Genomic DNA, 27,754 nt, shown 5'->3' on the forward strand with positions numbered 1-27,754 from the left:
AGAATTTTTCTCTTTTCTTTTCTTTTTATTGTGTCCACATGAGAAGACAGATGTTAGCTGAACCTACCGTGATGACGATTTCACCATATATGTAAAGTAAACGCTCACCTCAAGCTGTAAGTCTTAAACATATACAGTGATGCGTGTCAATTATTTTTCAGTAAAACTGGGAGGAAAGAAAGAGCTCCCCGTATCTTTTTAATTTTTTTTTTTTTTTTTTTGAGCTTGCATCTCAGTGTTTTACTGAGACCAGTGTTGGCACAGATGAGGCACACAGAATCCAGCTGAATTCCCTAGAAGCCGTCCACAAGGTTTTCCTCGGAGCCGCCATCACTGTAGACAATCCTGACCATCTTGTCCTAGTGGCAACCCTTAAGGCTGTTCCGGACAGCGGGGCAGCCCCAGACAGACTTACCAGTGGCAGATTCCAGCACCGGCCGTTTGCCTGCAATACTGACTTTGAGCTGTACCGACTCCCGCTGGGCCCATTGAGCCCAGCAACCGCCTGATCTGCTGGCTCCACCTTTTCCTAGATAAGGAAGGCACAGTTTCTGGATGAGTCCTTGGAGAGGCCGATGGTGTTTCCAAAGGCAGAGAAGGTCCCACAGAAGAGGGTGGGCATCATGTCCTCTCTGTACACACAGAGTATTCCCCTTCTGAGGGGCTCTGTGTTCAGGAAATGAGTCCCACCTGGGGAAAGGACCCTTGCATTCATGGTCCCTGTCTGGATCAAAGTCCCTGACCCCATCGCAATTCTTGTCTGGATCGAGGTATCTATCCCTATTGCAGTCTCTGTCTGGATCACGGTCCCTGTCCCCAATGTGGTTAATCTCCAGATCATGGTCACTGTCCCCATCGTGCTTCCTGTCCCCATAATGGTCACTGTCCCTATCGCAGTCCCTGTCTGGATCACGTTCCCTGTCCTCATTGTGGTTCATCTCCAGATCATGGTCACTGTCCCCATCATGCTTCCTGTCCCGATAATGGTCCCTGTCCCTATCGCAGTCCCTGTCTGGACCATGGTTCCTGTCCCCATCATGGTCCCTGTCCAGATTGAGGTCCCTGTCCCCATTGTGGCCCCTCTCCAGATCATGGTCACTGTCCCTATTACAGTTCCTGTCCAGATCATGGTCACTGTCCCCATCGCAGTCTCTGTCCCGGTTCCATTCACGACTAGGGTCCTGGCTGAGGCTTCAAGGTGGGGAGGCTGAGGAGCGGCCCCACCACACTTTTCAGAACCCCAGTCAAAGCTTCAAGGGGGACTTCACCAGCCCCTGGGCCCTGCGCCTCTTCCCCATTTGGCCCCAGTTCCCAAACCCAGTCACTGGAAGACACAGAACTCACACAGAGGTTTCTTCTGTGGGTGTGTGCATGACTCCTGCAGATCATTGTTGCAGATATGCAACTTTGGAACAGCTGGTAAGTGGGCACTGGCCCCTTCTCAGGGTCCTTTAACTTCCCTCGAGGGTTTGAGAGTGCCGGAAGCCCGGGTTCTTGAGCTGCCAGCTCCCAACTTCAGCAGCCGCTTTGCTGGTTCTGCTGCGGTGGCCCTGTCCACCACGCTGCTCGGACAGTGAGCCTGGGACACCACCTCGACTGGCTGTGCTGCTGCTACTTGGCTTTGTCAGAGCCAGCGATGCCTTTTTCTTCCTCTTGAATTTGCTGAATTTGTTCTGCAGAGCTGCCCCCTCCTTGCTCAGCTGGGGGTATCACCAACCTGGTGGCTCCCCAGGGGACTGTACCAGGGGTCCCGTGGGCTCGGGCAGTGCCCGCGTGGGCCAGGAGCTCCTGAATCTTAAGGATCTTCCGGTGACATGTAGTGGCAAAGGCCTCCGCAGTCTTGGAGATGCCAAAGGCGCCACTACCCTTCGATTTCCACACCACCCAGAGTAAAGCAATAGAGAAAAGGAAGCTTGCTCTTCTGACGGTTTCCAGTCATCATTGTAGAGAAGAAAATGGCCAGCATAATGCATAGTACAGATTCAAATTAGACTGCAGAATCTAACGCCAGGGAAATCGCTGGAGACTTGGGTATTATTATTGGAGAAATTCTTTTGCATGAGGTATGGTGTGAAGAGTCATTTAATATTTGCAAATGTGTTGACATTTTATAATTTCATCATCCTTTTCTTGTTTTTTTTTGTTTTTTTTTTTTTGTCCATGGAGAGGTTTTAAGCTACTTGTGCATCAAGATATATAATTCAAAATTAAGTGGGAAAAAAAACCTATCTTTTGGTATCTGTATACAAAGAAAGATCATCACTAAGTATAACCTTTAGAGTATTTGTATGGAAAAAAATACATGTTATAAAGAACAAAAGTAGACCTGAGTTGAGATTTTTCCCATTAGGTGAATAATATGTTAAACGTAGGGTGAACATGATGTCAGGATGGACACGGTGGTCTGTTTTTATAGAAAATGAAAGTATAGCACAACTTCCTTTTTAATGATTTGCAGAGACAGAAGTTCAGTTGTTGTATTATCTTGAGCTTTGACAGTATTACTGCTTTGGGGGGGGGGTTATGATTTAATCCATGTCACATGTGACTGTGTGGAAACATGACATGTGAAAACAGTCTGTTGAAGCACTTTGGTATGGCTCTGTGCCGTCGCTTATTATCAGCACTTTACAGAGAGCTCACGTTCAAGGCTATCAGCGGAATGGAGGACAACCTCCAAACTTCTAATACCTGCTCGGAATTATGCTAGTCGAAAATTTCAGGAAATCCCTGAAATTTTTTCTCAGAATTAGAATGGAGATAAGAAGAAGGGATATGGTGATAATGATCGTAGATTTCTCATGAAGTTAGCTTTGCTCCTCCTAATAAAAAAATGCTCGTAAGGCGCTGGCTGTCTCAGATCAGCAGGGTTTCCACGTTAACATGGAGGCACCTTTGAAGGTTAAGGGTTACACACAGAGATTGCCAAACCCCCAAGCCCCCTGTTCTGTTTATATAGGTCCTTGGCGGGATAGTCAGTTCTGTTTCATAACTAATAATTCCCCCCCCCACCCCCACAAAAAAAGAACTACATTACTGTGCAAAAACAACAGTCCTGTAAAAAATACTGATAGCAATAGGAATCTTCAGAAAACAGATTTTATTTCTTTCAAGTAATAACTGGGAGTGGTTGTGTATGTATCATTCATTTCTGAGCCCTTTTCTCAAATCAAAATTTAGATTTAGAGACATATCTCCCAGATGGGATGAACATTCAGCAGGTGTCAAAAACTCTCCATTATACTGAAGTCTCAAACTATGATGGTAAAACCTCCCACGGAGGGTTTTTTTGTTTGTCTGTTTGTTTGTTTTGCTTTTACAATTAGGATTTTTAACATGTTTGTCTCTGGCGCAGATCTGTTTTAACAAGGTAAGAAAATATTTCTCAAGCAAATCCAAATATTCACCAATCTGATGGGAAAATGTAAGGGTTAACTAAACCTTCTCCATTTGTATCTGAGGCAAAGCTTTGGGACATAATTAGTTTTTCTTTAAAATGTTTCCTAGAGATAATTTTCTCATCCTCCAGCATCCTTCTCCAGCTTGTGTGGGAGGGCAACGTGGCCTTCAGGCGAATCCTCCCCACCACTCTGTGCTCCACGGAGCAGGAGCCAGGAGACCACAGGCAGGTGTCGGGCTCACCCCCTGCCTTTGGTGGTGTCCCAAACTCCACAGGGTACAGAAGTCCAGGAAAAAATGTGAGATCAGCCACCCAAGTCGAATGGAAAATTTCAGGATGTTAGAAAATGTGGGGACAGCTGATGGCTGAGGTCATGGCTCAGAATGATTTTTTGGTTTACCTGTTTACCCAATGCATTTCATCCATTCCAAAAAAAAAAAAAAAAAAAAAAAAGAAAGAAAGAAAGAAAGAAAAGAAAAAAGGAAATGAAAACTCACAAGAAGAAAAAAAACGGTTGTTAATCTATTTTGACATGCAGGATAACGAGTATCATTTTGTAAAATTTATATTCATGGATTTAGCACGATCTGTGTGAGCCATATGACAAATCTCTCTAGAGTTTTTTGATTTTTTTCACTCTTTGTTCTTTGTGTCATTTCTCAGAAATTACTTGAGTGTATATATTTGTAAGGAAATCAAAGCCATTATAGAGCTAGAATTAGACTAATAGATGAATATTTAAATTCATTTGAGAATTTTTTTTTCAGAGAGGCAGACACCCCTCATTTGGTTGATATGCTTTGCCTCTATGCCTTAGGGTTTTCAAAGAGGTCGCTGAGGGCTCCTGGAGGAAATGGAAGAATGTCAGGAGAGGGTTCTCCATTGAATTTTTGGTCTACACAGAGAGAAACAGAGACAGGATATGGAATTTATTCCACTTGACTTCATTTTTGGAAACTTGACCCAATAAATGCTGGTCCCTTTCTTCTTTACATTCTCCACTTCCTTCTCATGGGCCCCATTGAATTTGTGCCTCTCCACCATGCCAGGCCCTACTCAGCACTGTCACCCTGCAGAAAGTAGTCAAATCAGTCATGTGGATATTCTCCCCAAGGGTCTTCCCCCAGTGAGTGTGTTTCAAGGGAATGAGGGGAAACGCCGGGGGCTGGCAGTCTAGAATATATGACAATGCCCTTGACCTAAAGATTCCATGTGGTGTTAAATCCGTTAGTGTAAGATCTCCCTGGAGTCTTCCTATGTTAAAGTAAACTTTGAGACTGCTTGTGGCGGGTGGGGGGTGGGGTGGGGGGGGGCTAGTATACACCATGTGACAGAATTCTGACCAAAAAAAATCTTTGGGAAACATCTGAAAAGATTCATATTTTCTGGAGCACAGTTTGGAAACCGGAGCCAGGCACTGATTTTCAAACTTGCTCAATGAGTGCCTTGGAGGAAGTTTGAAAAGAAGCAAAGAGGCAGAATTCAGGCCTGTTTCAAGAAGAGTCTTTCTTACTCATTTCTTTTATATATCTGGCTTTTCAGTGACTAAGGTTTTCTTTGAAGAAAGGTCTCCTTGACCAAAAAAAAAAAAAAGATTCTAGAAATATTTGTGGATGCTCAAGACTGAATCTCAATGTCAGCTATTTTTTCCCCCTGGCTTTGCTACTCCTCAGACTTTCTTATGGTATTTTTGGAATGAAACCACATATTCAAACTTGAGTATGAAATCCAAAAGCCAAAAATGTCTGATATTTTTTCCCACAAGTGCGTTAGAACCATGAGCAAATGAAAGGACTCCTCTTAGTGGGAGATCACTGTGGTGGCTCAACAGAAGGAAAGAAAGATGAGGGCAGTTCTGTTGATTTATGTATAAATTCCTCATGTAGTTCATTAGCTGGACACTCTCAGCGGAGCACCAGGCTGTCCTGGGCAGAGGCTGTAAGTCCCTGAATTCACCACAATAGTCGCCTGCAGGATAAGGACGCTGCATTCCATGGGCTTGTTCCATGGACTTCTACAAAACTGCAGCACTGTGTGTGTAGATAAGGGAGGCCCATTAGAAATTGTGATTTTTGATCACAGGCCCAAGAAGACGAGTAATCCAATTTGAAATAGAAAAAAAAAAATGATTCTTGAATATCAGCTTGTGACCTTATATTTATACTGCGTTTTCCTAAATTTCCAGATCAAATACATGCATTATTAAGCACAAGTCTAAATTATTATTTAGATTTAGTAGGTGAAAAAACAATAGAGGCTGATAAATGGGCCTGGTTAGGGTCCCGTGGCCGGATTTGGCCCCTACTGTCCACAGCTCAAGATCTCCCAGGAGCCCCCTCACTGGGCTGGGGCAAGCATATTTGGAAGGGTACTTAAGGAAACCCCTGGTAGAATGCTGGAAAATCAGTTTCCTGACTGCTGGTGTTTTTTTTTCCTCTTTCTTTTTCCTTTTTCTGTTTTTTTTTTTCTTTTTTAGTTACATACTCTATAACTTGCTCTGGGCAAAATTCTCTCATCGGGCTGTGGGATAAATTCAAAATGAGTAGCAGAAATGACAACTTATCTTTATTTCAACATGGAAATGTGGTTTCTCCAGATGTTTCTAATGTTCCAAATAGGGATTTTCAAAGGCTGAACATTGCATCAAGGCTGCCAGCCTGAAGGACTGTACACAATCATGTTGCTTCTGTGTGTGTGTGTGTTGGGGGGGGGGTGTTCTGTCTGTCTCTCTCTCTCTCACACGCACAGAGCACGCATACACATCGTAAATGTAGACAGTAACATAAATCAATGCGTAAATAAAGATCCATCCGAAATGAATCACCATTTTTCTTCTTTGACATAGTGACTGATCACAATTAGACACAGATAATAGGCAACTGCCTTATTGGTAGAGCTGTTAAGGGTATGAAAGGGCCTTAAACAACCCAGAGCATTGAGTGGTGGCTGAGTCACTCTGAAGGGTGGTTTCCAAGACCACAAGAAATCAGGAAGGCAACCTACAAGAAACATCGAAAGCACACACCACACCATAGGAAAATCCCATCTACGTCCCCCTCCTCAACATACAGGGGAGAGAAAAAAGGGAGAGAGAGACGCGCGGAGAGAGAGAAAGACAGAAACACCGAGACAAAGAAGTTTCACAAAGTTGGAAATATGGTTTTTGTTAGAATCACTGGTATTGCTGTTTTAATCGCGCCTTTAACTTTTCTCTGGGGAGAGGTGGAACCAGTGGCCGGAGCATAAGGATTTGAAAAATGCATTAATGTAGTGACGCTTTGCCTAACTGCTGCCGAGGAAGGACTATCTGAGTGTGCGAAGATACACAATGCAACACATTGTTTCAGCTTTGAGGTGCTTTATGATACCTTTAAATGTTTACAGTGAGACGTGAAGTTATCCCCACAACCGGCTAGGTCGTGTCTACTTTGGGTCATTCATTCAATGAAAATGTTCTGTTTATCTTTTAGGTCCTGGGATTGTGCAAGGCACTGGGGGGGTAAAAGCATGATCCCTGACTCTGCATTTACATTTAGAATTCATAGTCCAGTGAGGAGCTAGGCACATAGGCAAACAATTGTAGCACAAATTATGTATGACGTGCAGTGAAATAGAGATAAGAAACTCGAAGTAGGTCTGGGAAAGTCAGGGAGGCTTCTTAGGGGAGGTAGCAGTTGAATGACATTCTAAGAATATGTGGGAGTTAGGTAGACAGATAGGCACAGTACGTATAAAAATGTAGTTGGCTCGGGAAACTAGAAATTGTTCCGTATTTCTGGAGTATGCAAAAATATAAAACAGAACAAATTATTTATTTATTGAGGGAATCAACAAAAGCTTACAGGTTTGAGTTCATATCTTAACATGTACGGACGTTGCCTTGAGTACCACGTGCTAAGAAAGCATTTTTGTTTAAGTTACTCTATTGTGCTAGATTAGAATGATAGAAATATACCTTTGCTGTATTACAAAGACAGAAAGCCAAAGCTCTGTTTGGTGACTTTTCTGCCATCTTTCATCGTGGCTGAAAGAGGGTGGGATATTTGCATGGAGGTGATGCAAAGGCCTGATCGCTTATCCACTAATATTATGTTTCCCTTGGAGTTAAGCCAGTGGGCCCCAAATTCTCCCATATTAATTTTGCCTCCTTCATCAAGACTCAGCCTAGAGCCACAGCCACACCATATATTCTTACTCAGAGAGGCTGAGGTTTGGTCAGAATTATTTGAGAGGCTACACAATCCCCAAATAGGCACTTTCTGAATTTGTAAGACCCATCGATCCTTCCCACCCTTTCTGCGTGTGCTGAGGCATGAATAGCCCACTGGGGAACCGAGTATTTAATGTGGCTAATGAATTGGCCATGGTGTTTCTGTGGTAGACAAGTCAGCTTCTTGGGTTCTCCTTACATATATTTAGGAAAAAGTTATTTGTAATAGGAAAAAATTAAACAGAACACCAGAAACATCATCTCTTACCTTCCTCATAATCTTCTGAGTGTTTACCTATTACCTGACCAAATATAGTCTTGTGACTACTAGATATAAAAAGGCCAAGAAGAACCATGTGGACGTTTTGATACAGCTTACTGAGGTTTTTTTTTTTTTTTTTTTTTTTTTTTTTTTTTTTTTTCTGATGCCCTCCATGGGTGAATTAGGTGAATTAAATTGGGGTTTGGATCCCATTCTCTGTTGGCTGGAATCTATGGTTGCTGGATCCAAAAGCCCAGGTAATTGTTTTATTTCTTTTTTTTTCATATTTTTGTTTGTTATGGAAAAGAGAATAAGTAAAACTTGGCACCTTATTAAATACAAGTTTACATTTTTCTCTTTCCTTTTGTAAGTGATAAGGGTTGGTACTTTGGTCCTTCACTGGGTTAAATGGGCTCATTTATAGGAAAGGGCCAAGGTGGGCTTCCTGCCAATGTTCAGCTCAATTTTTTTTAAGTTTATTTATTTATTTTGAGAGAGAGAGAGAGAGAGAGAGAGAGGGAGCGTGAGCAGGGGAGGACAAGAGAGAGAAAAGGAGGGAGAGAGGGAGAAACCTTAGCAGTCTTTGCACTACCAGCATGGAGCCCCACGTGGGGCTAGAACCATGAGATGATGACCTCAGCCAAATCGAGAGTTTGCTGCTTAACTGACTGAGCTTAACTGACTGACTGGGGCCCAGGCGCCCCACAGTTCAACTTTTTTTGTTTGTCTTTAAGTATTTTTAAATTTGGTGCTATTTTAAATTGAGTTAATACAAAGGTATTGAGGAGTCTATGTTTAGAAACTAACCCGATTACTGTGCAGACTGGCTCTCGAGAGCTATGACGTCTGCGTGTTGGAGTCACACACATAGGTGGTAAAGAGCTTTCATAACAAAACCTACGTGCTCAGCACTAATGGGACACCATCTTCCAAACCCAGCTCCCACTCAGGTAGACCAAAACCCCGTCTATGTTCTATTTAAACGCTAAATACTATTTTCAAGAAAATGCCTCAGTTTGGTTTAGAATTTATATTTTTCAATTTCCTGGATTAAGAATTTAGACACCAAGTGACTTAGAATTTTAAGTGCTGTAATTCACACAGGGATGGAATTATGTCTTATGAAGAGCAAGAGGCTATTACTGCATTTCAAAAGTTCTTAAATGTGATCTTTTGATCTCACATGACGTTAAGTGTGACACTTTTGAAGGGTCTGCTTGACTAGGGAGGACTGTGGTCCAGAGGTGACATGTAATCCATTTTCTGGAAGGCAAATGTCTCAGAGAAGCAGGTTGAGACCAGTCCCACCACCCATGCCTCCTCTTGGCTTGGGTTTTCTGGCACCTAAATAAATAAGGACATTCTCATTCTTGTGGACGACCCCTGGTAGCCAAGCACTTATCTCACTTTCAACAAAAGGGTCTATATGTTCTAGTAACTTGTTGCCCTTGTTTAGCGTCTGGTCACAAGGGAGAATTTTGACAGGCAGAGTCCCAGGGCGTCAGTGGCAATTGCATTTACCAAGACAAACGTGAAAATCCTATTTCTAATCTTCCTTTTCAACTGGGCTTCAAAATCTTTTTCTTCTGCATGTCATTTGAACCCTCCTGATTGAGTGAAAATTATTTTGGTTTTTCAAATTACTTGGTTTTTGATATAGACCCAGATGATAGGTAAAGGATATAGGGAGAGAACAAGACTTTGGGCATCGGATGTAAGGTAAGCAAAGTATTTTGTCCTGTGGATTTTTACTTTTTTTTTTCTGATTTCAGAAGTAATTTATGATTACTTATAAGTACATGTGTGTTATATCAAGGCATCATATAGAGGGTGACATTTTCAAAAATCTTTCCAAACTCATTGGATGATGAAGCACTTTTTGAACATTTTAGTGGCTTGTAAATATGAGAAACATCATTCTGACTTTTTTCAGCTTTTCGCATGGTTCTAGATGAGACAGCAAAGCTTATGGGCATGCTGTCTATATGCTTTAGTCCATTATGATAATGTGGTTGATTCTCTGATCATACCCACCACAGGGGATTTTCTATTAATTCGTGCGGGGTGGGGGGGTAGGTGAGAGAGACCGCCAGTGGAAGGAATGTGTCTTTCTGGTAGGCAAAGACAAAATAATAAAATGGATGAGTATGTATAGATTGCAAGCTGGTTTTAGCTTTAAGAAAAGAAGAATATATTGAGGGGCACCCGGGTGGCTCAGTAGGCTAGGCATCCGATTCTCGATTTCTGCTGAGGTCATGATCTCATGGTTTGTGAGATTGACCCTGCATCGGGCGCCATGCTGGGCAAGGATTCATTCTCTCTCTCTCTCTCTCTCTCTCTCTCTCTCCTCCTGCCCCTCCCCCAACTCGAAGAAAGGAAAAAAATATTGAGCTCCGCAGCGTGCACCCCTGTGACGTGTGCTTATCATAGATTCGTTTAGTATCTTTGCCAGCACCTGGACTCAGGAATTGTCCCCAGTATACACCAGATGAGACTGAACACAGCTCTCCCCACTGACAACCTAGGCGACAAAACTGCACCTCGAATCCGGATCAGTCCGATTACAGCCTTTGTACTACCCTCTGTGCTCATGGAACAAGACCAGAATGACCTGGATTGCAGTGCAGCAGCACTGATTAGTACTTCTTTAAAAAATTCTATCATACATATTTTGATTGCTCGCCATTATTTCAAATGGCCCCGACAGCAATTTTTGCAGGACACATGAAAATGCGGGCCCCTTCTTGTTTAAGATTTGCAATTGGGGAAGAAAAAAAAAAAAAAAGAAGAAGAAGAGTAGCTGCCTTTAAAATCAATCAGGACACCTCCATGGAAAATTCCCTGGGCTGTTTCGCGGTTGGCAGGAGCGGAGGAGAGAGCTGGCATCCCGGGAAGAGGCACACGCCCGGCCCTGGGCCGGCCAGAGCTCAGCCCCGGAGTTGTCAAGATTTTCCTAAATTGTAAAAATCTAAAAGTTACATTTCAGAGTCGTCTTTTCTTCTAATTCTTTTTTATTGCCTTCTTATTGCCTTAGGAAAGCCGTAACACAAAAGATCCTTTTACAACTTTTGATTTAAAATGCAGATTCCGAGAGGGGTTTGCCTGGCTTGTTCAGGGAGGAAAATCTGTAGGTGATGGGTGTTCATCCTGCAAGTCACAGCCCAATTATGGCAAACAGATTTGTTGATTGTAGCTTATGAATTCAAGAAAATGTTTGCAAAGTTCCTAATATATTAAGAAAATTGCCCTGTGTTCTCACCCAATTTAACTTTATAAAGAAATCATTCTAGCTATGAAAGCTGTAATTTCTTTCTCTTTTCTTTGTTTTTAAGTCTTTTTAATGTTTATTTATTTTTGAGAGAGACAGAGCGTGAACAGGGGAGGGACAGAGAGAGGGAGAGACAGAATCTGAAGCAGGCTCCAGGCTCCGAGCTGTCAGCACAGAGCCCCAAGCATGGCTCGAACTCCCCAGACCTTGAGATGGTGACCTGAGCCGAAGTCCTGTATTTAACCAACTGAGCCACCCAGGTGCCCCACTTTCTCTTTTCATTAATAAAATAGTTTTTCACTGTTCAGGGAAGCTCCCAGCCCACACCTTTTCACCACTCTGTATTTTATAGCATATCTTTCCAAACTCTTTAAAGGCCCTTATGCTGTAAACTAATTTGTTACAGGAATTTGTAAAAAAAAAATTGGAACCCATAAAAAGATTTGTGCTTTTGCCCTTTACATTTAAAAAAATTTTTTTTTAATGTTTACTTAGTTTTGAGAGAGAGAGACAGAGACAGAGCATGAGCAGGGGAGGGGCAGAGAGAGAGGGAGACACAGACTCCGAAGCAGGCTCCAGGCTATGAGCCATCAGCACAGAGCCCGATGTGGGGCTCGAACTCACAGACCGTGAGATCATGACCTGAGCTGAAGTCGGACGCTCAACCGACTGAGCCACCCAGGCGCCCCTACATTTTTTTTCACTAAGAAGTCTTACTCAGTACCTCTTTCCATCGAGTGCTTAATACGGTGACAAGCCGGCAAACAGTCCAAAGCAATGAATAGTAGTGAGAAAGAGAAGGGACTCTACACTTGTGTACGGCTCATGATTTATAGCTTGTCGTGAACTGCGACAGCTGAGCCTCAGTGCCCTGCCCCAACCTCCCATGGCTGCGATTCTGTCCTTCTCAGAGGGTGGTCCCCAGACTGTATCAGCCTCACCTGGAATCATGTTAGAAATTCAAAGTCTTACGTCCACTACAAATCTTCTAATTCAGAAACTCTGGCGGTGGAACCCAGCAATTTGGGTTTTAACCAAGCTTCTAGCTGATTCTGATGTTCTCCGAAGTCAGACCCACTGATGCAAGCCCGCACTTGCAACGTTGTTTTCTTTTCCCCTCACCCTTGGCCTCTGGAACCTCCCCTCTGCTCTCTGGTGGCACCCAGGTTGCTTCCATCCACCTAATCCCCTCCGCTCGAGAGAGATGGGCTAGGCTTCTCTGTTTCTGCTTCTGTCTTCAGAACACAAAAAGACTGGAAGTGTCTTTAGTCTCTGCTCGGCTAAGGAGGATCAAGGACATAATCCTCACTCTTGCCGCAGTAGACAGATGGGAAGGGAACCAGCAGTCACTAATGCTTGAATAGTTGTGTTGGCCTGTACTCGAAAGAATGTCTTTGTTGGTGAGTGCGTATAACATACAATTATGATTAGTTTGCTCCTAAAGCAGAACACAACCCAGAACTACATTGGAAAGGCACATCGGGAGAAGGGCAGAAACACGTAGCTCCACGGGCAAGCAGATACCAGAAGTTCCATCACTGCCTCCTGCCTATAGGTCAGTCTGTGCTGCTCTACGCTACTCTCAGTGCAGCTAGATCTCCTGTTAAACATCCAGAAAGGTGATGACCATGTCCAAAAGAAGCATCAGATTAAGCAAGTCTAGGCTAATTGAACTTGATAGGTGGCCACATTGAAAAGGAAGTCCACACGAGTCTAATCTCCACACGTAGAAACAGATGCCAAGTGATGCTTTGTGTCATTTTGTACTGTCGTGCCTCCAAAGGACTTACATTGTCTCTTACCTAGTTGGTGAATTCCTTCTGAATTCCCTTCATTATAATCCAAAACTTTGCTTCATTTAGATTTTGTACACTTAGGATATGGTGATCTCCATAGTATTTTGTTTTAATAAACATGGTTTAAAATAGGCTCACCTTGGGGCTCCCGGGTGGCTCAGCCGGTTAAGCGTCTGACTTCAGCTCAGGTCATGATCTCGTGGTTCGTGGGTTCAACCCCACGTCGGGCTCTGTGCTAACAGCGCAGAGCCTGGAGCCTGTTTCAGATTCTGTGTCTCCCTCTCTCTGTGCCCCTCCCCCACTCGTGCTCTGTCTCCCTCTGTCTCAAAAATAAATAAACATTTAAAAAAACTTAAAATAGTCTCACCTCATAAAATTAGAGAATATGATGTGATCAGTACATTGTTAATAAAATGAAATAACGTCACCAAATTGCTCCGTAATATAAGAAATAGGGCAATCCTTCAACAACACACTTAAAGTGACACTCAATTTCATAATCAATTATCCTTTTATTGAATTTTGAATAACTTCAACTATTATAAAATAGAAACACTTGAAAGTGAGGAAGAGGTCCTGATGACCCTCACCCCAGCTCACTCACAGGAGGATGTTCTACACTGAGAGAGACAAGGCCAAGAAGACGAGGCTACAATCCTCCCCCCCACCTCCCCACCAAATCCTTGCTTGTAAAGCAAGGGTGTCAGTCTGACAAAGTGAGTTACTGTCCGCACCACCTACCATAGAGCAGTGACTCAGAGATTTTGCCCAGGGGGACAGGGAAGCCATAAGAACAGAAAACTTCCAAGGTCTGCCCATGACTTTATTAGGAACAGAGTGTAGGGAAGCTCAAGCCTAAGGGTACTCTCCAAATCACCCAGTAGATTTTGATAGTAAGTGATTAACAGGACACCAGTAGTTTCACGACCTCAATAAGCTAAGCTAGTTTACGAGAGAGAACCACAGAAAAAGGCAGGCATGGGGAACCCACCTGGGGTAGGGACAAACCTCAAAGACTAGTTTGACAAACTATCCCTGAAAAGGGGTCCTGCACTTAACCTGCAGAGCAGTGTATATCCCAGGACATTGTTGAAAGCAACAGAAGAGCCATCCAGCCAACAGTGGAGCCTAACATACGGGTGTGATACCAACAAATGCAGACAGCTCACAGAGAGATGAAGGAAAGAGACGGTCGAGGAAAGCCCTGCCAAAGCCACTGTTATCTCAGGATGATTGTGCATGTGTCCAAGGCTGCACATGTTGAGGGGCAACATCAGAGGCTCACACATGTGCACGCAAGCACACACGCGCACACACACACACACACACACACAATTGAGAGAGAGAAAGAGAGAAAGAAGATTTACTTGTCATCAATTCAGAGAAAATAATTTTCATCTAAGAATTCCTATTTGCAATTTCACAGGAATGGTAATAAATAAAATTATGAAATGAAAATGACATGAAAAAAATTAACCGAAGAGCTAGAGAAAAAAAATACATCAGATAACTTCCACCTGGCAAAGTGTTAAATATTTTTAAAAGATAATAGAGTGGGAAAAGCCTAAGCAGCTTGCTCGCCCAAGGTGGCCATAGACATCCTTGTTCAGGGGGGATCCTACCTGACACGGACAAGGGAAGCCCACAGATCCTGAGGGACAATGGAGAGAAGGAGCCAGAGGCCTCTCAGCAGTGGCCCTCCCCCAATCACTGTCAGCTGCATCAACATGGGTAGTCCTTTCAGCTCAGACAAAAATTACATTTTTTAAACAAATTTTTAAGTAGGCTCCATGCCCGGCATAAAGCCCAATGTGGGGCCTGAACTCACGACCCTGAGATCAAGACCTGAGCTGAGACCAGGAATTGGATGCTCAATTGATGGAGCCACCCAGGTGTCCCTAAAAAGGCATTTGATGCTTCTCTGGAGCGAGGAGGGAAAAGTCTCCTTGGTGTGAGTTGACTAGAAAGAGCCAGCATGCATTTCTGGGCCCTCCAAAGGTGGGTGAGGAGTGACCAAGGCTGGAGACATCCTCAAGACTTGGAGCAGAAATTTAAACACCCAAGCATGGACCTGGATAGGTAGATCCAGGATCATGGCATTGGGTGACTTATGGGGAGCAGAGAGGTCAGGAGAAAAGTAAGCTGACTTTGATGGAACTCCGTCTTGTCCTATCTCCCCCTGCCTCTGCCCTCAGTTAGGCACGCTTGGAGCTCAGGCATGTTCTAGACCCCACCTGCTGATGAATCTACCTGCTGCTATATGGATGCTCTCCAGACATTTATGCTTACTTCGGATGTGGAACTAAGGTTGGACAGATGAGGAGCTCGGGTTGGGTGGAGAGAAAGGCATGGGACTAAGAGCGGAGCTAGGGGTCAAAGCTTAGTTTGTTGGCGTGAGGTACAAGGATCAGCAGCATGGACATGACCAGGAGCTGGCCAGAAGTGCTGACTCTCACACCGCGCCCCAGACCCACCAAACCAAGAAGTCAACTAGATGGATAGGCAATCCTGTGCACATGGAGAGCAGGAAGCCTGGGCCCGTGATAGGACCTCAGAGCCTACGTGTTAGCGACACGGTGTGTGGCTGAAGGTGATAGCCGCTTTTACTATCCTTTCTGACAAATCTAAAGCAAAGTCTTAGCACAATACAGGAGAATTTTAAACTTCCTACTCATATGATGGATAAATAGGTAGACATGTTGGAACTCATAGGAGATATCACTGTCATTCATTTTCTCTGTAAGGGAATGTGGCACTATTTTTGCTTTCAATTGAATTCTCTCCTTTCCACTCCTTAGAATTAAACATTGCTACCCCCTAACTGTGTGGTGGAAGAAATAGAACAAGTGGTGTTTCCTACCTGCGACAGGGTAAGTTCCAGCCCCAGAATGAATTTGTGGAGAGAGTCCCCCAACTCAACCGCTACGGTGTGTGAATGACTGGTTGGTGTCTCTGGCCATTGTCCAAGGAAACTGCGGAGCGATAATGCAGAGGGCCTTACGACCGTCTCCCAAGACTTCCCAAAGACCTGGTGGAAGGACTTACGCCGACCGTCCTAACCAGAGGAGCTGGCTGGATTAGCTGAGCTAGTACTCAAAATACACGAATGCCCCCTCCTGAATTCACAGCCGCCCTCCCGCTCACTGCTATAAATACCTTCCAAGCCCCTTTGGAGTTGGTGGACCTTGACACGCTGCCCTTTCTTCCAAGAGCCTCTCCTTGTTTGGGGTCTGGCTAAGTGCCACAACGGAAAAGCTGCCATGCTTGTTGCTTTCCACACGCACGCTTTCCACAAAGTAATTATTACTTCCTGGAGGGCTGAGGGGCTCACTCTGACTTTAGCCAGAGATTTACTCCAATGGTCGCAGAGTCTCCACATTGGCGACGAAAGATTGAACAACAGGTCTTTCCCTCCATACGTATCCATCTCAGGTGAAGGGAATACTTTTGTGCTTCACGTGTCTCTGATGAGAAGACAAGGATGGTAGAAGAGTCAGCCTGTTTGAGAACTGTTGCTTCCCCCGATGACAAAACGCTCCTTCTCAAATTAGTTGTGCTCAAAATGTTTCCCATACCTGAAGCAGGGACAATTTCTCGGATGTGGCTCGTAGCCAGGGAAGCCTTAGACTTTGCAAAATTATAATTGCCTCGTTACACCAGAGTGTCCACATTTTAGTGGTGAAAGGAATGACTGTTTAGCTTAGAAGACTTTTTAGGCTAGGAAGATAAAAGCCAGGCTGAGGAGTGTGTGTGTGTGTGTGTGTGTGTGTGTGCGCGCGTGTGTGTGTGCGAGGGAGTAGCAGTGGCCTTCAGAAGATGAAGTGTTAATGCACAGAGGATGGAGACCAGCTGCTTTTCATCGCCACAGAGAGCAGACCGGAGGAAGTGGGCTCGCAGTCACCGGGAGAACTTCGGGGCGGGGGGGGGGGGCTGTGAATGAGCATGTCATGACAGGGAGGGTCAATACTGGAGGAAGTAGGGCCAACAGGATTTCTAGAAGGAAATTGGGAAATGGCCCTGAAGATTGTTGCATGTAATTGCATAATCCCTGAATAATGATCGTCCCTAAATTCACCCTTAAAATATTTAATCTAAGGGCACATTATCGTTGTTCTTTTCAACAACTGTCCCAGAATGCCTACAACTTATGAATCACCATGCTGAGTGTAGTTCAGTGGCCTCTCTATTCCCTTGGTGCAGTGGAAGAGGTGGGGTCTTTGGAGCCAGAAGAATCCAGGTTTGATCTCAATTTTGCAGCTTACCACCTCTGTCGTCTGAGCTTCATCATCTTAACTCTCTGAATTTAATACCCTTATCTGTAAAATACCGACTTCAGAGAGAAACGTTTCCCATTGAAGATGACACAGGTAGGTCTCCTAGTACCAGAGCAGATACATCCTCAGCGTTCAATAAAACATTGGGTACTTGTTAGCATCTACAGGGCCTCTTCTACATCTACAAGGCCTCTTCGTGCAAAGGACCGTGTAAGTACTTCCTTGTGATACTCCAGAGAATCTATTCCTATTTTACACCCAGGAAGCATAGACACTGAGGGGTTAAATACGTTGTGTAAGGACGTAAAGCCAGTAAGTGGGAGGCAGTGATTCCGTGAACGCATACGTTGCCTTTAAAAGCTGGTGCTCTTTTTACTAGACCACGCTGCCTCCTGTCATAGGAAACGAATTAAGGATACAGAGAACCCTTATCAGCATATGTGCCTATGATTAAAATCCACAGTTTGCAAAGCTCAGGCCCTCAGAAGCCCTAACACACCTGACCCGCATGCACCGTGCTTGTCCCTCTTCACTTTTGTTGAGCAATCAACCTGGTGGGGGGGAGGCTGCCATCACTGAGTTAGTAGTAGCAGTTAGTAGTAGAAACTAAGTTAGTAGGAGAGACACTAGTAAATTTGTTTGGAGGGTCTCTCAAAGACCATCAGCTTTCTTTGTGGTAAAGGGGGATACACTGAATTTAGTTCAGATCTGCAAGCTATTTTTCACCAATTTCCGTTATTGTGTCCATTCGTTTGTTCAACAAACATTTGTGGACGTCTGTGTTCCGGATGACGTGTCGGGCACCGAACATTTACCCCTAAAGGATGCTCTGTCTGGCGAAAAAAGGAAACGTACCACCACACAACTGCAATGTGGGGAGAAGATAAGTACTACATTATAAATGGCACAAAGCTTCCAGAAAGAGCACATTTGGAAAAGCGTTTCAGAGTCAGTAACATTTGAGGCAGGTCTTACGTGGGGCAGAAGGTCAGCTATCTAGTCCATCCTAGACCTTGGTAGAAACACTCAAGATGCTATGGGGCACTCAGGTGGGTCTGTCGGTCGAGCATCCGACTTCGGCTCAGGTCATGATCTCACGGTTTGTGAGTTTGAGCCCTACGTTGGGCTCTGCACTGACAGCGCAGAGCCTGCTTGGGATTCTCTCTCTCCCTCTCTCTTTGCCTCTCCTTCATTCTCTCTCTCTCGAATTAAATAGAGGTGTCTGGGTGGCTCAGTCAGTTAAGCATCCGACTTCATCTCAGGTCACGATCCCACAGTTTGTGAGTTTGAACCCCGCGTCGGGCTCTGTGCCGACAGCTCGGAGCCTGGAGCCTGATTCAGAATCTGTGTCTCCCTCTCTGCCCCTCTCCAGCTCACACTTTGTCTCTTTCTCTCTTAAAAATAAATAAACATTAAAAAATTTAAAAAAAGAAACACTATAGATGCTGAACAATCACTGAGCTCTATTTACAGAAAATCTTCACATCTGATGTACTGTCATTCGAACTCATGTTACCTTAATGAAAGTAAAGTATTTTGATCATGAAGTTAGAACGGTGAGGGTAAAGTGGAAACACATTACAACATTACTGTAACTAATGCTTCACTGAGGAATTAAACCAATGAACAGACTCTTCCTTTTAGAAAAGTATCTGTTTTACATTTGGGGCACCAAGAAATGACCAGCCTGCATAGCGACACGACAGAGGGACATGTGGATAGGTAGGTGTCGTTCCCGGGATTGCCAGGAAGATTGCTCTGAGAATGCTCGACTCACTCCCATTTGCCTTTGCAAGACCCTTCCACATATTAGCTGACCTGGAAACTTTCAGGCAATCATTTTTGTACCATATACACTAACTAAAGTGGTCTTTTTACAACCTTAGAATACGCCATCAAGCTATTGGCCATTTCTTTTACATTGATAATTTGCGGCTCTAAATAATTTTGTCTTTGAGATATATGTCCTGAGATATCAAAAAAAAAAAAAAGTAGAATGTTAAATTAAAAGTTTTTCTCTTTCTTTCTGTCTTTCTTTTTTTTTTTTTTTGTCAAATGCACACCTTTTATATGTTGGCTAAAAATTTAAATGTAACATACAGTGGAGTGTGTGTGAACATTAAGGGAATAGTATTGGTATTTTCAGTCACTTGTTAATGGCCTGTAACTAATATCTTCGAGATACCGGTTCTAGTTGTAGTTGTATCACAAGCACATGAAAAGGAAAAATCATAATTCTGCAAGCTCTGAGCATCCAAGGGAGAAGTGATTGATGGTAGAGGGAACTATCCTCATAATGGGTTTGGAGTTGGGGTTCAAATACACTGGTAATTGCCACAGTGCCTGTGAAGGTTAGTATTTTTACCTATGAGTTGGTAGGCAAGCATTTGGTGAGCATGTGCTTGTAAATGGAATGGCTGGTCATGCTATAACTTAAGTACATCTTGGGTTTGGGGAGGGGCTTGTTCAAAAAACTATAAAGGGAGACCTTCACTTTCTATCATCTAACCCTGCTCCCATCAAACCTGTCCCTTCTTTTATGTCACTAAATGTGGGAGCTGCTTTCATAGTTTAATTTTCCAACTCGTGTGATTTTTGATTAATCCACTTTTTCCTGATTTTTTTCATGCAGAATTTTTATTTTTTCTCTTACACCTTATCAAGTGATATTTGTTCTAAAAATCTTAAACTGTTCCAGTGGCTTATGCGATCATCACTCAATACAATGAGTGGTTGTAATTTGGTTTCATAAAGCAACATAACAAAGACATCATAGGTAACGAGTTGTGAAAAGTATTTTTAAGCATTAATAATATAGATATTTTTAACACTCAGTGTGATTTTTGTTAAAGGGATACACTAACAATCTACCACTACGATGACGTTGTCCTTTTGAACGCGACAGTATTATCTTACGAGTAAAAAAAAAAAATACTGGAGGTATACTTTATTATAATCTAATACATAAAATAACACTTGATATTCATACAAATGCTATTCACTTTTTCTTATTAAGAAAAAAACAATTCTTTGTATAGCAGTTTGACACTAATCATGAAGCGAAGTCTCTGAAAATAGTATACAAACAATAGATTTTAAATCAAAAATGTTTATTGTAAAAAAGGACCTTTAAAATTGTTTTTTAAAAAAGAAAAATTGATTTCACAAGTCTTCGGGTTGTTTATAGACATCAGCTATAGACAACATCTCACTTTCATACAAAACTCATTCAGTCATATAAAAATAAACACAAATTTACATTGACTCGTCATCTATACAATTAGTTTAAAAAGGCACTTGGAAGGGTGCTGTATGGATGCATTTAAAATAGTTTAAGTACATTACTGAGTTTCTAAGAATCCTTTCTTGCACTTATTCCCATCTTTAATTAATTTTAGAAAGTCATTAAAAATTCTTTAAAAAAGTAAGACATGGGGCACGCACCAGGAATGTTCCAAGCTAGTTTTCCCTCCTCCCCCAAGGCGCATACCCTTTATTGGCAAAAACAAAAACAAAAACAAAAACAAAACACTCTTAATACATTCTCTTGTGTTTCGTTCCTGTTCTTTTTTTCTCTCTTTCTATGTCTCCTAAAAATACCGCTTAAAGCATTACAGGTAATCACAAAGGCTTCAGTTCAACAATGATAACCAGACACCAGACATGTAGTGAAGTAAACTTGGAATACTTTATAAGGCACCTGAGATAGCGTCTGGCAAATTCGCTTCCTATAGACAATTCTATTACAAACTCTATGACAAAGCAATACTGTTCGTTTCGGTTGAAATGATTTGGCAGCAATGTGAATCTTTGCATTCTTTCTTAGTGAGAAAAGATGCAGTGTGCTTTTTGCTTCAACTTTTGAAGAGAAAGATTCTTGTCTTGTATCCTCTCAATCTCGCTGTCAGTAAATATATAGTAATTTTAAACTTCACATGGAAAGGATTAACTTGGAACACATGGATTTCGTGCTCTTGCAGCTTTGTGTGTGTGTGTGTGTGTGTGTGTGTGTGCGTGCGTGCGTGTGTGTGTGTCTATACACATTATTTGGTCGGTAAGCACAAGAGAAAATGCCTTTGGACTTTTATTTGTCATTTGGAGTCGGAGTGAAGAAATGCATTCTGTTCGAGTAAACATTGATTGCGTAAGTCAGTGTGCTACACAGCAGCCAGATTCCTCATGTTTGTGCAGAAGAGACATTCTGGAGAAGGTTTTGGAGCAGTTTTTGCACTGGTATTTCTTTACATCCGAATGGGTCTGCAGATGAGCCCTCAGATTTGACCTGTCTGCAAATGCTCTGTTGCAGTGAGGGCAAGAAAAAGGCTTCTCCCCTGGGGGTGGGGGTGGGGGGGTTGAGAAAGAAAGACAGTCAGTGTTTTTAGAGGAAAGGTAAAGTCAGATAACGTTCACGAACACAACAATCACATTTTGTCGCCAAAAAACTAGACTAAAACTCCGCAGAATAGATCCTTATGTCCATATCTGGCCCTCGAAGATAAATCCGAATATTGCGTTAAAAAAAAAAAAAAACCCACCACACCCAGAATCTTGCTACTGCTGCCCGTCACGCAGAAATAATTCACGTGGTTCTAGGACTTTCACTCATTAAAGCTTTCTGCTTCAGCAGGTGCAGCTAATGTTGAGCTCCTCCCAACATTTCCTAATATCTCCCCTTTCCCCTCCTTCTGTATCATGACTAAGGCTGGATAAATGCCTTGGCTCCCTGCAGGATGATTTTGTGCTAGGAATAAAATATTCAGCAGCAGAACAGACAACATAATGAGACAGCGAGAGTCAACTCAGTTCTCCCTGTCCAGCTGGCTCTAGGGTGACAGCTATCGCAATAATGTGACCGACAGAAAACTAGGGACAAACCTTCTTCGCCTACCTACCTGCCAGACCCATTGATTAAGATAGCGACGTCTGCGTCTGCCGGTTATTGGGAGCAGTTTCCCAGAACACACACTCAGGTACGTCTTTCCTGACTTTCTAACCGATCTTTGAGACCCAACCTTCCGAATCTACTTTCCAAAGTCTAAATGCTGTTTGCGGTGTCTGGAACGGAGGCTGTTAACAAGGCACGGGGCGCTCTGTGCTCTAACAACTTTTTGAGTCATCAGGAAGTAGCTATAAAGGATCATCCGTCATTAAAAGCACCGCGTCACTACTTAATGCAAGTCCGACAGCCCGAGCCCGACCGGGGCTTCGTTCTATCACACAGTAACATTCCTGTCTGCGTTTTGTTTGGTTGGTTTTTTTCTCTTACCAGTGTGAGTTCTAATGTGTCCTTGAAGTAACCAGGGTCTGGAAAACGCCTTGCCACAGATCTTGCAGACACAAGGTAAAGTGTGGGTCCGGATGTGCATCTTAAGGGCGCCCAGGCTCACGTATTCCTTGTCACAGTATTTACAGCTGAAGGATTTCCTAGACTGGGCGTCGCAGTGCAGCTGCTTATGTTTGGCCAGCCCGGAAAAAGTTGAATAGGTTTTACTGCATAGATTGCACTGAAACTTTTCAGCTTCAATGGCATGGGGGTCTGAAAGCTTGGATTGTAGTCTTTCCTCTTCATCACTAATGGGGCTTTCTGAGCCACTGTGGTCCTTGGACGAGGTGTCGGATGGAGGAGGGGGGCTCACCCGCCCCAAGGATGAGGGGTATCCAGAAAGAGGAGAGAGGCCATTGGGCAGTGGGGAGTGGAATGGAACTGCCGTAGTCCACACGGTAATGGGGCTGTACGCTCCCGAGCTGAGGATCTCTGGTTGTGGTATGACAGGCATGGGGTAACTCTCATAGAGATATGGGGAAATAATCACTGGGGGAAAGAAAAGGAAAGGAGAGATTAAGGTGAAAACAAATAACTTGCGCAGCACAGTGAGGAGCCGCTCGGCCACACCGCACCCGGGGCTTTGCGACGAAGTCGAGCGACTCCTTCCGGGCAGGCGCAGGCCTTGGGAAGCCGGTTCACCTCCAGCCTGGCCGCTACGCGGTCAGCCACCGTCCTGGGGCGCCCACGTTCGCGCCCTGCGTACAGCGGGCGACAGGAGCTACAACCTGCGGTGCGGCTGGGGAGTGCAGCCCAGGGAGGGCCTCCACCGCCCGCGAGGAGGGCAACCTTGGACATCCCTCGAAGGATGCAGAAAAGGCGTCTTCCCTGCCTGCCTGCTCTGGGACCGCTCTGGGGACAAAGATACGCGCCGCGGGGCCTACTCCGTGCGGGGCAGGAGCCTCATCACCCGAAAACAAAGCGGCCACTCGGACCCTCGCCGACTTGCTCATCCTGCCCGTCCTCATGATGCCTGCGTCCGCCAGCTCCTCCGGAAAGCCAAGCGGCCGGAGCTGAATGAAGGTGGCCTTGTCGGGGCGGAGTTCCGCCGGCTCCGAGTTGGAACTTACCCCGACGATCGAGGGAGCCTGCACGACAGTTCGGGACACCGTGTGCAGGGAGAGCAACGGGCGCTCGGGTTGTCCTGCGAGGCTATCTGAGCTCGACGCCCACCAGTACGTGTACAGACGCAGAGACAGAGAGAGACAGAGAGACAGAGAGACAGAGAGAGAGAAGAGCGCGCGCGCGGGCATCCCCCCCCCCCCGGTTCTCCTGACTTCGGGGCGCGCGTGTCTACCTGTGTGTGTGTCCAGTTCGCTGTAGTTGGGCTTCTTGGAGGCGTTGAAATGCTTCTTGACCAGGAAGGAGCGCGGCATCTTGCCGGCGGGCCCCGCGGGCGCGGATAACGGTCCGGGGAGGACGCGGCCGGTCCCTAGAGCATCGCGCCGGGCCGCGCTCGGGCTGGGGCCGCTCAGGTGCGGCGGGCGACGGGCCGGCGCCTCTCGCGTCGCCGGGCTCCCTGGCGGACTGAGCCCGCTCGGGCCGGGAGGGTTTTTTTTTCCTCGCTTTTGCAAGAAGGATCCAATCACGGCGGAGAGGTTCAGGTTTCAGCTCCTCCCTCTGGGACAGCTGTGAACAGAGGAAGAATCTGTTGTCAGACGAAATTACCCTGGTCCAAAATGGGCCGAGCTCCGGGACTTCGGGGGGGGGGGAGGTGGGGGGGTGGGGGGGTGGGGAGGTGGGGTGGGGGTTGGGGGGGCGGGGGGGGGTGAAGTTCTTTCCAGGGAGGTGATGTTGCTTCGGCGGCCCCGCCAGCGACTCGTGCGCTCGGAGAGGCTCGCTGGGTCCTGCAGTGTGTGGCTCCCGCGGCGGGCCTGGCCTCCAGATGTCGCAAAGCAAATGCCCCGGGACACGGCGTCCGCTGGCGGGAGGGAGGGTGGCCTGCGGCGCCCGGGGCCGGGAGGAACGCGCCTATATTTGGAAGTGCGTTCGGAGAGCTCCGACCGCCGCGGGGACCGGACGGCCCGCTCCGGGCCCCGGACGAAGGGCGGGGGCAGCGCCGGGACAAAAGCCCCGGAGGGCGAGGCGGGCGCCCCCGGCTCGGGGGCTTTTCCGCGGCGCGCGGGGGGCCGGGCCGCGGGCGGCGCGCGAGCCGGGGGCGGCACTTCCTCCTGGAAAGCGGGTAATCCTGTCGGCCTAGGGGCTCGGCCGGCCCCACAGAAGGGCTCGGTGGCCCCTGGAGGGACCGCTCGTCGGCAGAGCTGGGACGCAGCAAAGCCAGCGAGAGTGGCTGCGCACACAGAGGGGGACACGCCGCAGACGTGCTTAGGGGCCGTGGGAAACGTTCCCCCCCCCCCCACCCCCAGCTGCCGTCTGTCCGGCCGGCCGTCTAGCTGACGACCGTCTATCACCCACCACAAACGGGCCTTTAGGGACAAGTGTGTCATTTCAAGCATTGATCTGCTCTGTAGAGCGCTAGTTTCATCAGGATTCACCTCGGGATCTGCCAGGCCCCTGGATTGTGCTTGCAAGGAAGGGGTGCCCTCTCGTCTGCCGCCTGCTTCAAGTTCTAAGGAGCTAGCTCAGGGACCAGCAAAAATACTTCCACTTTTTTTTTTTTTTTTTTTTTTTTTTTTTTTTTTTTTTTTTTTTTTTTGTATCCGGTCCGGAATCTAAAAGTCCGCTAAGGTGGCTAACTTTGAAAGTAAAATTCCAACAGTCATTTCAAGCATCTCTGACCATTCCAGGCTTTTCTCCCCACCTTCTGCTTAACGACCCAGGAAAGGACAGATTTTCAACAAGCACCCTAGCTTTGTTTCTAACAGGTGCTAGAAGAAAAAAGTGAAAAAAAAAAAAAATAATGGTGGTGAAGTCAAGACTTGTAAGAGGAAAACGCATTGTCAGGCTGCATAACTTCTTAATCTTGGGAGGAGAAAACAAGAGTGTGTGTGCCGGGGGAAGGAGGGGGAGGCTGGGAGGGGGCACTCGCAAGTTTCTGAGCCGATTTCAATGCTTCTTTTTTTTTCTTCCAGCAGTCATAATTTAAATGCCAGGGAAACGAATTTAGATGAATCTTTATGTTAAAAGGAACAGTATTTGTAGGAGACAGGAAGACATGAATATGTATTACATTCCCCTGCACACTATGAACCAGAGTATGATTCGGGGCAAGTTTTCTGAGCTTGCTACTTCTTGCCAGGGTTTGTTGAGATCCAGACCCCTGGTTTAGGGCACAGGAGTCCTCCCTGCGCCGTCCACGCCACTCCCTGCAAAAGGCACGTTTTGTTAGAAATGTAACACAGTTGAGAAAACATACATCATTTGTCCCTCTTCCTTTAACCCTGTCCAGTCCACTGACAGTGGGGACGAGCTCCAGAAAGCATTTTGCTTTTGACTCTCTTGCTAGCTAGGACGGCGACCTGCTAACGCGTGTCTTGAAACGAATCCGTTCGAAGCGTTTGACAGTCATTTCCTCAGCTTGAAGAGAAAACGCAAAACGTGAATTTGGATTCCAGACGCGTAACTGGGCCGAGTTCCCCGCCACCTGTGCAGGGGGGCTCGTGGCACGTGACACGGACCGGAGTCGGGACGTGTTGCCGCACCTACTGGGAGGGGCAGGTGGCGTTCGGGATCGCGCGCGAGGCATGTCGTTACACAGGGCTGCGTGGTAACTGGCTCCACGGAGACCTGTGTGAGGTCTGGTCCGCTGTCAGGAGCCGGGGAGCTGCGCGCTGATGGCATGAGTCAGACTGCACAGGTGCTCTGCTCAGACACAGCAGAGGGCATTTGGTGCCAGAGCCGCGTGGTAAAAACAGGGGAAGGGAGGTCAAGTCCCCACCCAAAGGCCGGCTGCTGGATTCGGCTAAGGCCAGACGCAGGGCTCTTGTCCCGCAAGCCACCGGGATGATGCGGGGACGTCAGCTTTGCTCACGGGCTAAGAGACCCTCTTGCCAGGGGACAGAAATCTTCGCCCAGGCCACGGCAGCAGCTTCAACATGTTTCACTTGGGCAAAACAAATCCCAGGGGGTTTTGCCAATGCAAGGAATTAGTCCCAGGTTCACGTAACTGGACTCACCGCCACAGGGAGAAAAGAGGGCTATGCTGACACAGCCCAGCCAGGGTGAAGCCGGCGGGCCCGGGTCCCGCGCAACACAAGGAAGGCACAGGCTCAGGCCTCAGGCTCCTGAGAGCTGAACGTGGGGAAGGCCGGGGCTTGAAAATACCCCTCCCCGATGCGGAGCGCCCTAGAGGGCCCCTTCCTTTATGGATCTTCCGGGGGGTACGTGGGGCGGGAGAAGCCCACCCAATCTAATTTCTTAATCGTTCATGGATTTTATTAGGATGTGGCTTGATGTGACTTTATCTTATTTCCTCTGTGTTCTGAAGAAGCTCACAGCGGTAATTGGTGGAAAACTCCGTGAATTAAAGGTCTGGGCCCTCGGGGGGAGGCCGGCCCTTCTCCGCAGGCTACCCTGTACTGGTGGGTTTTCTCCTGGACAAGTCTTCATCATGAAAGACGTATTCTTGCCTGGCCAGATGGGAGAATGAATTAGATCTGGGAGGCTCGGGAATGCACCTCAGACTTGTTCACTTGGCCCAGAGATGTGTGTGCATGCAGATATTTACGTATGCGAAAAGCAGTGCGGACTGACTTCTTAGTTTAGGCAGCGGAGTAAATGTAGCACCAGAAGAAACCGTGGCTTGGCAGAAGCAGAAACTGTCATCTTGTGCTGCACTCTGTCTCCTAAAATGAATGGCCTCTCCTTCTGCTTCCATCGTGGCCTGATGGCGCTGGAGTGGGCAGGGCAGGAACTAACTCCCCTGACTGCTATGATGTTGTGGAATGTCATTAGTTCGTGATAGCTGGAGAATATTAAAACACATTGCTGCTTTTTAAAACGATTTACAGAAGAGCCAAGTGTTTGTGATATGTAACTTTGAAGTGTGAATGACAAAGGCATGATGTTATCTCCCCACGTTGCGTATTTGTTTCCTAATAGATTTGTATTTATATTCTTAATTCATAATTTAATTAAGCCTCAGCCAAGACAAATCAACCTCCAAAAGAGAAGTAAGTGCTTCCTTTTAGTACTTGGGCTTCTCTATCTGTAAATTATGTTTAATACCCTTCCCTTATTTCTTTTAGAATGACTTGGGGACAAATATTTCCCAATATAAAAGGGAAAATAATCAGACTTAGCACAGGATTCTGCTTATATA

General features: G+C 45.7%; 1 protein-coding gene and 1 pseudogene across 1 annotated transcript; both read right to left on the minus strand.

Moving 5' to 3' along the window:
* Positions 1-293: 293 nt before the first annotated feature.
* LOC102964248 lies at positions 294-4,444 on the minus strand (annotated as a pseudogene).
* A 16,430-nt stretch (positions 4,445-20,874) lies between these two features.
* Positions 20,875-26,122, minus strand: SNAI2 (snail family transcriptional repressor 2). The gene is made up of 4 exons (XM_042973526.1): positions 25,850-26,122; positions 23,831-24,162; positions 22,477-23,022; positions 20,875-21,541 (listed from the first exon to the last, which is right to left on the minus strand). Exons 2-4 carry the CDS (start codon positions 23,907-23,909, stop codon positions 21,360-21,362), a joined length of 807 nt encoding a protein of 268 aa, XP_042829460.1. The 5' UTR covers positions 23,910-24,162; positions 25,850-26,122; the 3' UTR covers positions 20,875-21,359.
* Positions 26,123-27,754: the final 1,632 nt, after the last annotated feature.

Source organism: Panthera tigris, chromosome F2 (genome assembly GCF_018350195.1).
Source record: "Panthera tigris isolate Pti1 chromosome F2, P.tigris_Pti1_mat1.1, whole genome shotgun sequence".
Lineage (NCBI taxonomy): Eukaryota > Metazoa > Chordata > Mammalia > Carnivora > Felidae > Panthera > Panthera tigris.

Bases quoted from the DNA above. Each gene is read 5' to 3' on its own strand.
- SNAI2 (XM_042973526.1), bottom strand. From the start codon at position 23,909: ATGCCGCGCTCCTTCCTGGTCAAGAAGCATTTCAACGCCTCCAAGAAG. The intron at 23,023-23,830 runs GTAGACACGCGC...TCTTTCCCCCAG, and splicing joins CGAACTGGACACACACACAG to TGATTATTTCCCCATATCTC. The intron at 21,542-22,476 runs GTAAGAGAAAAA...CCCCACCCCCAG, and splicing joins ACACATTAGAACTCACACTG to GGGAGAAGCCTTTTTCTTGC.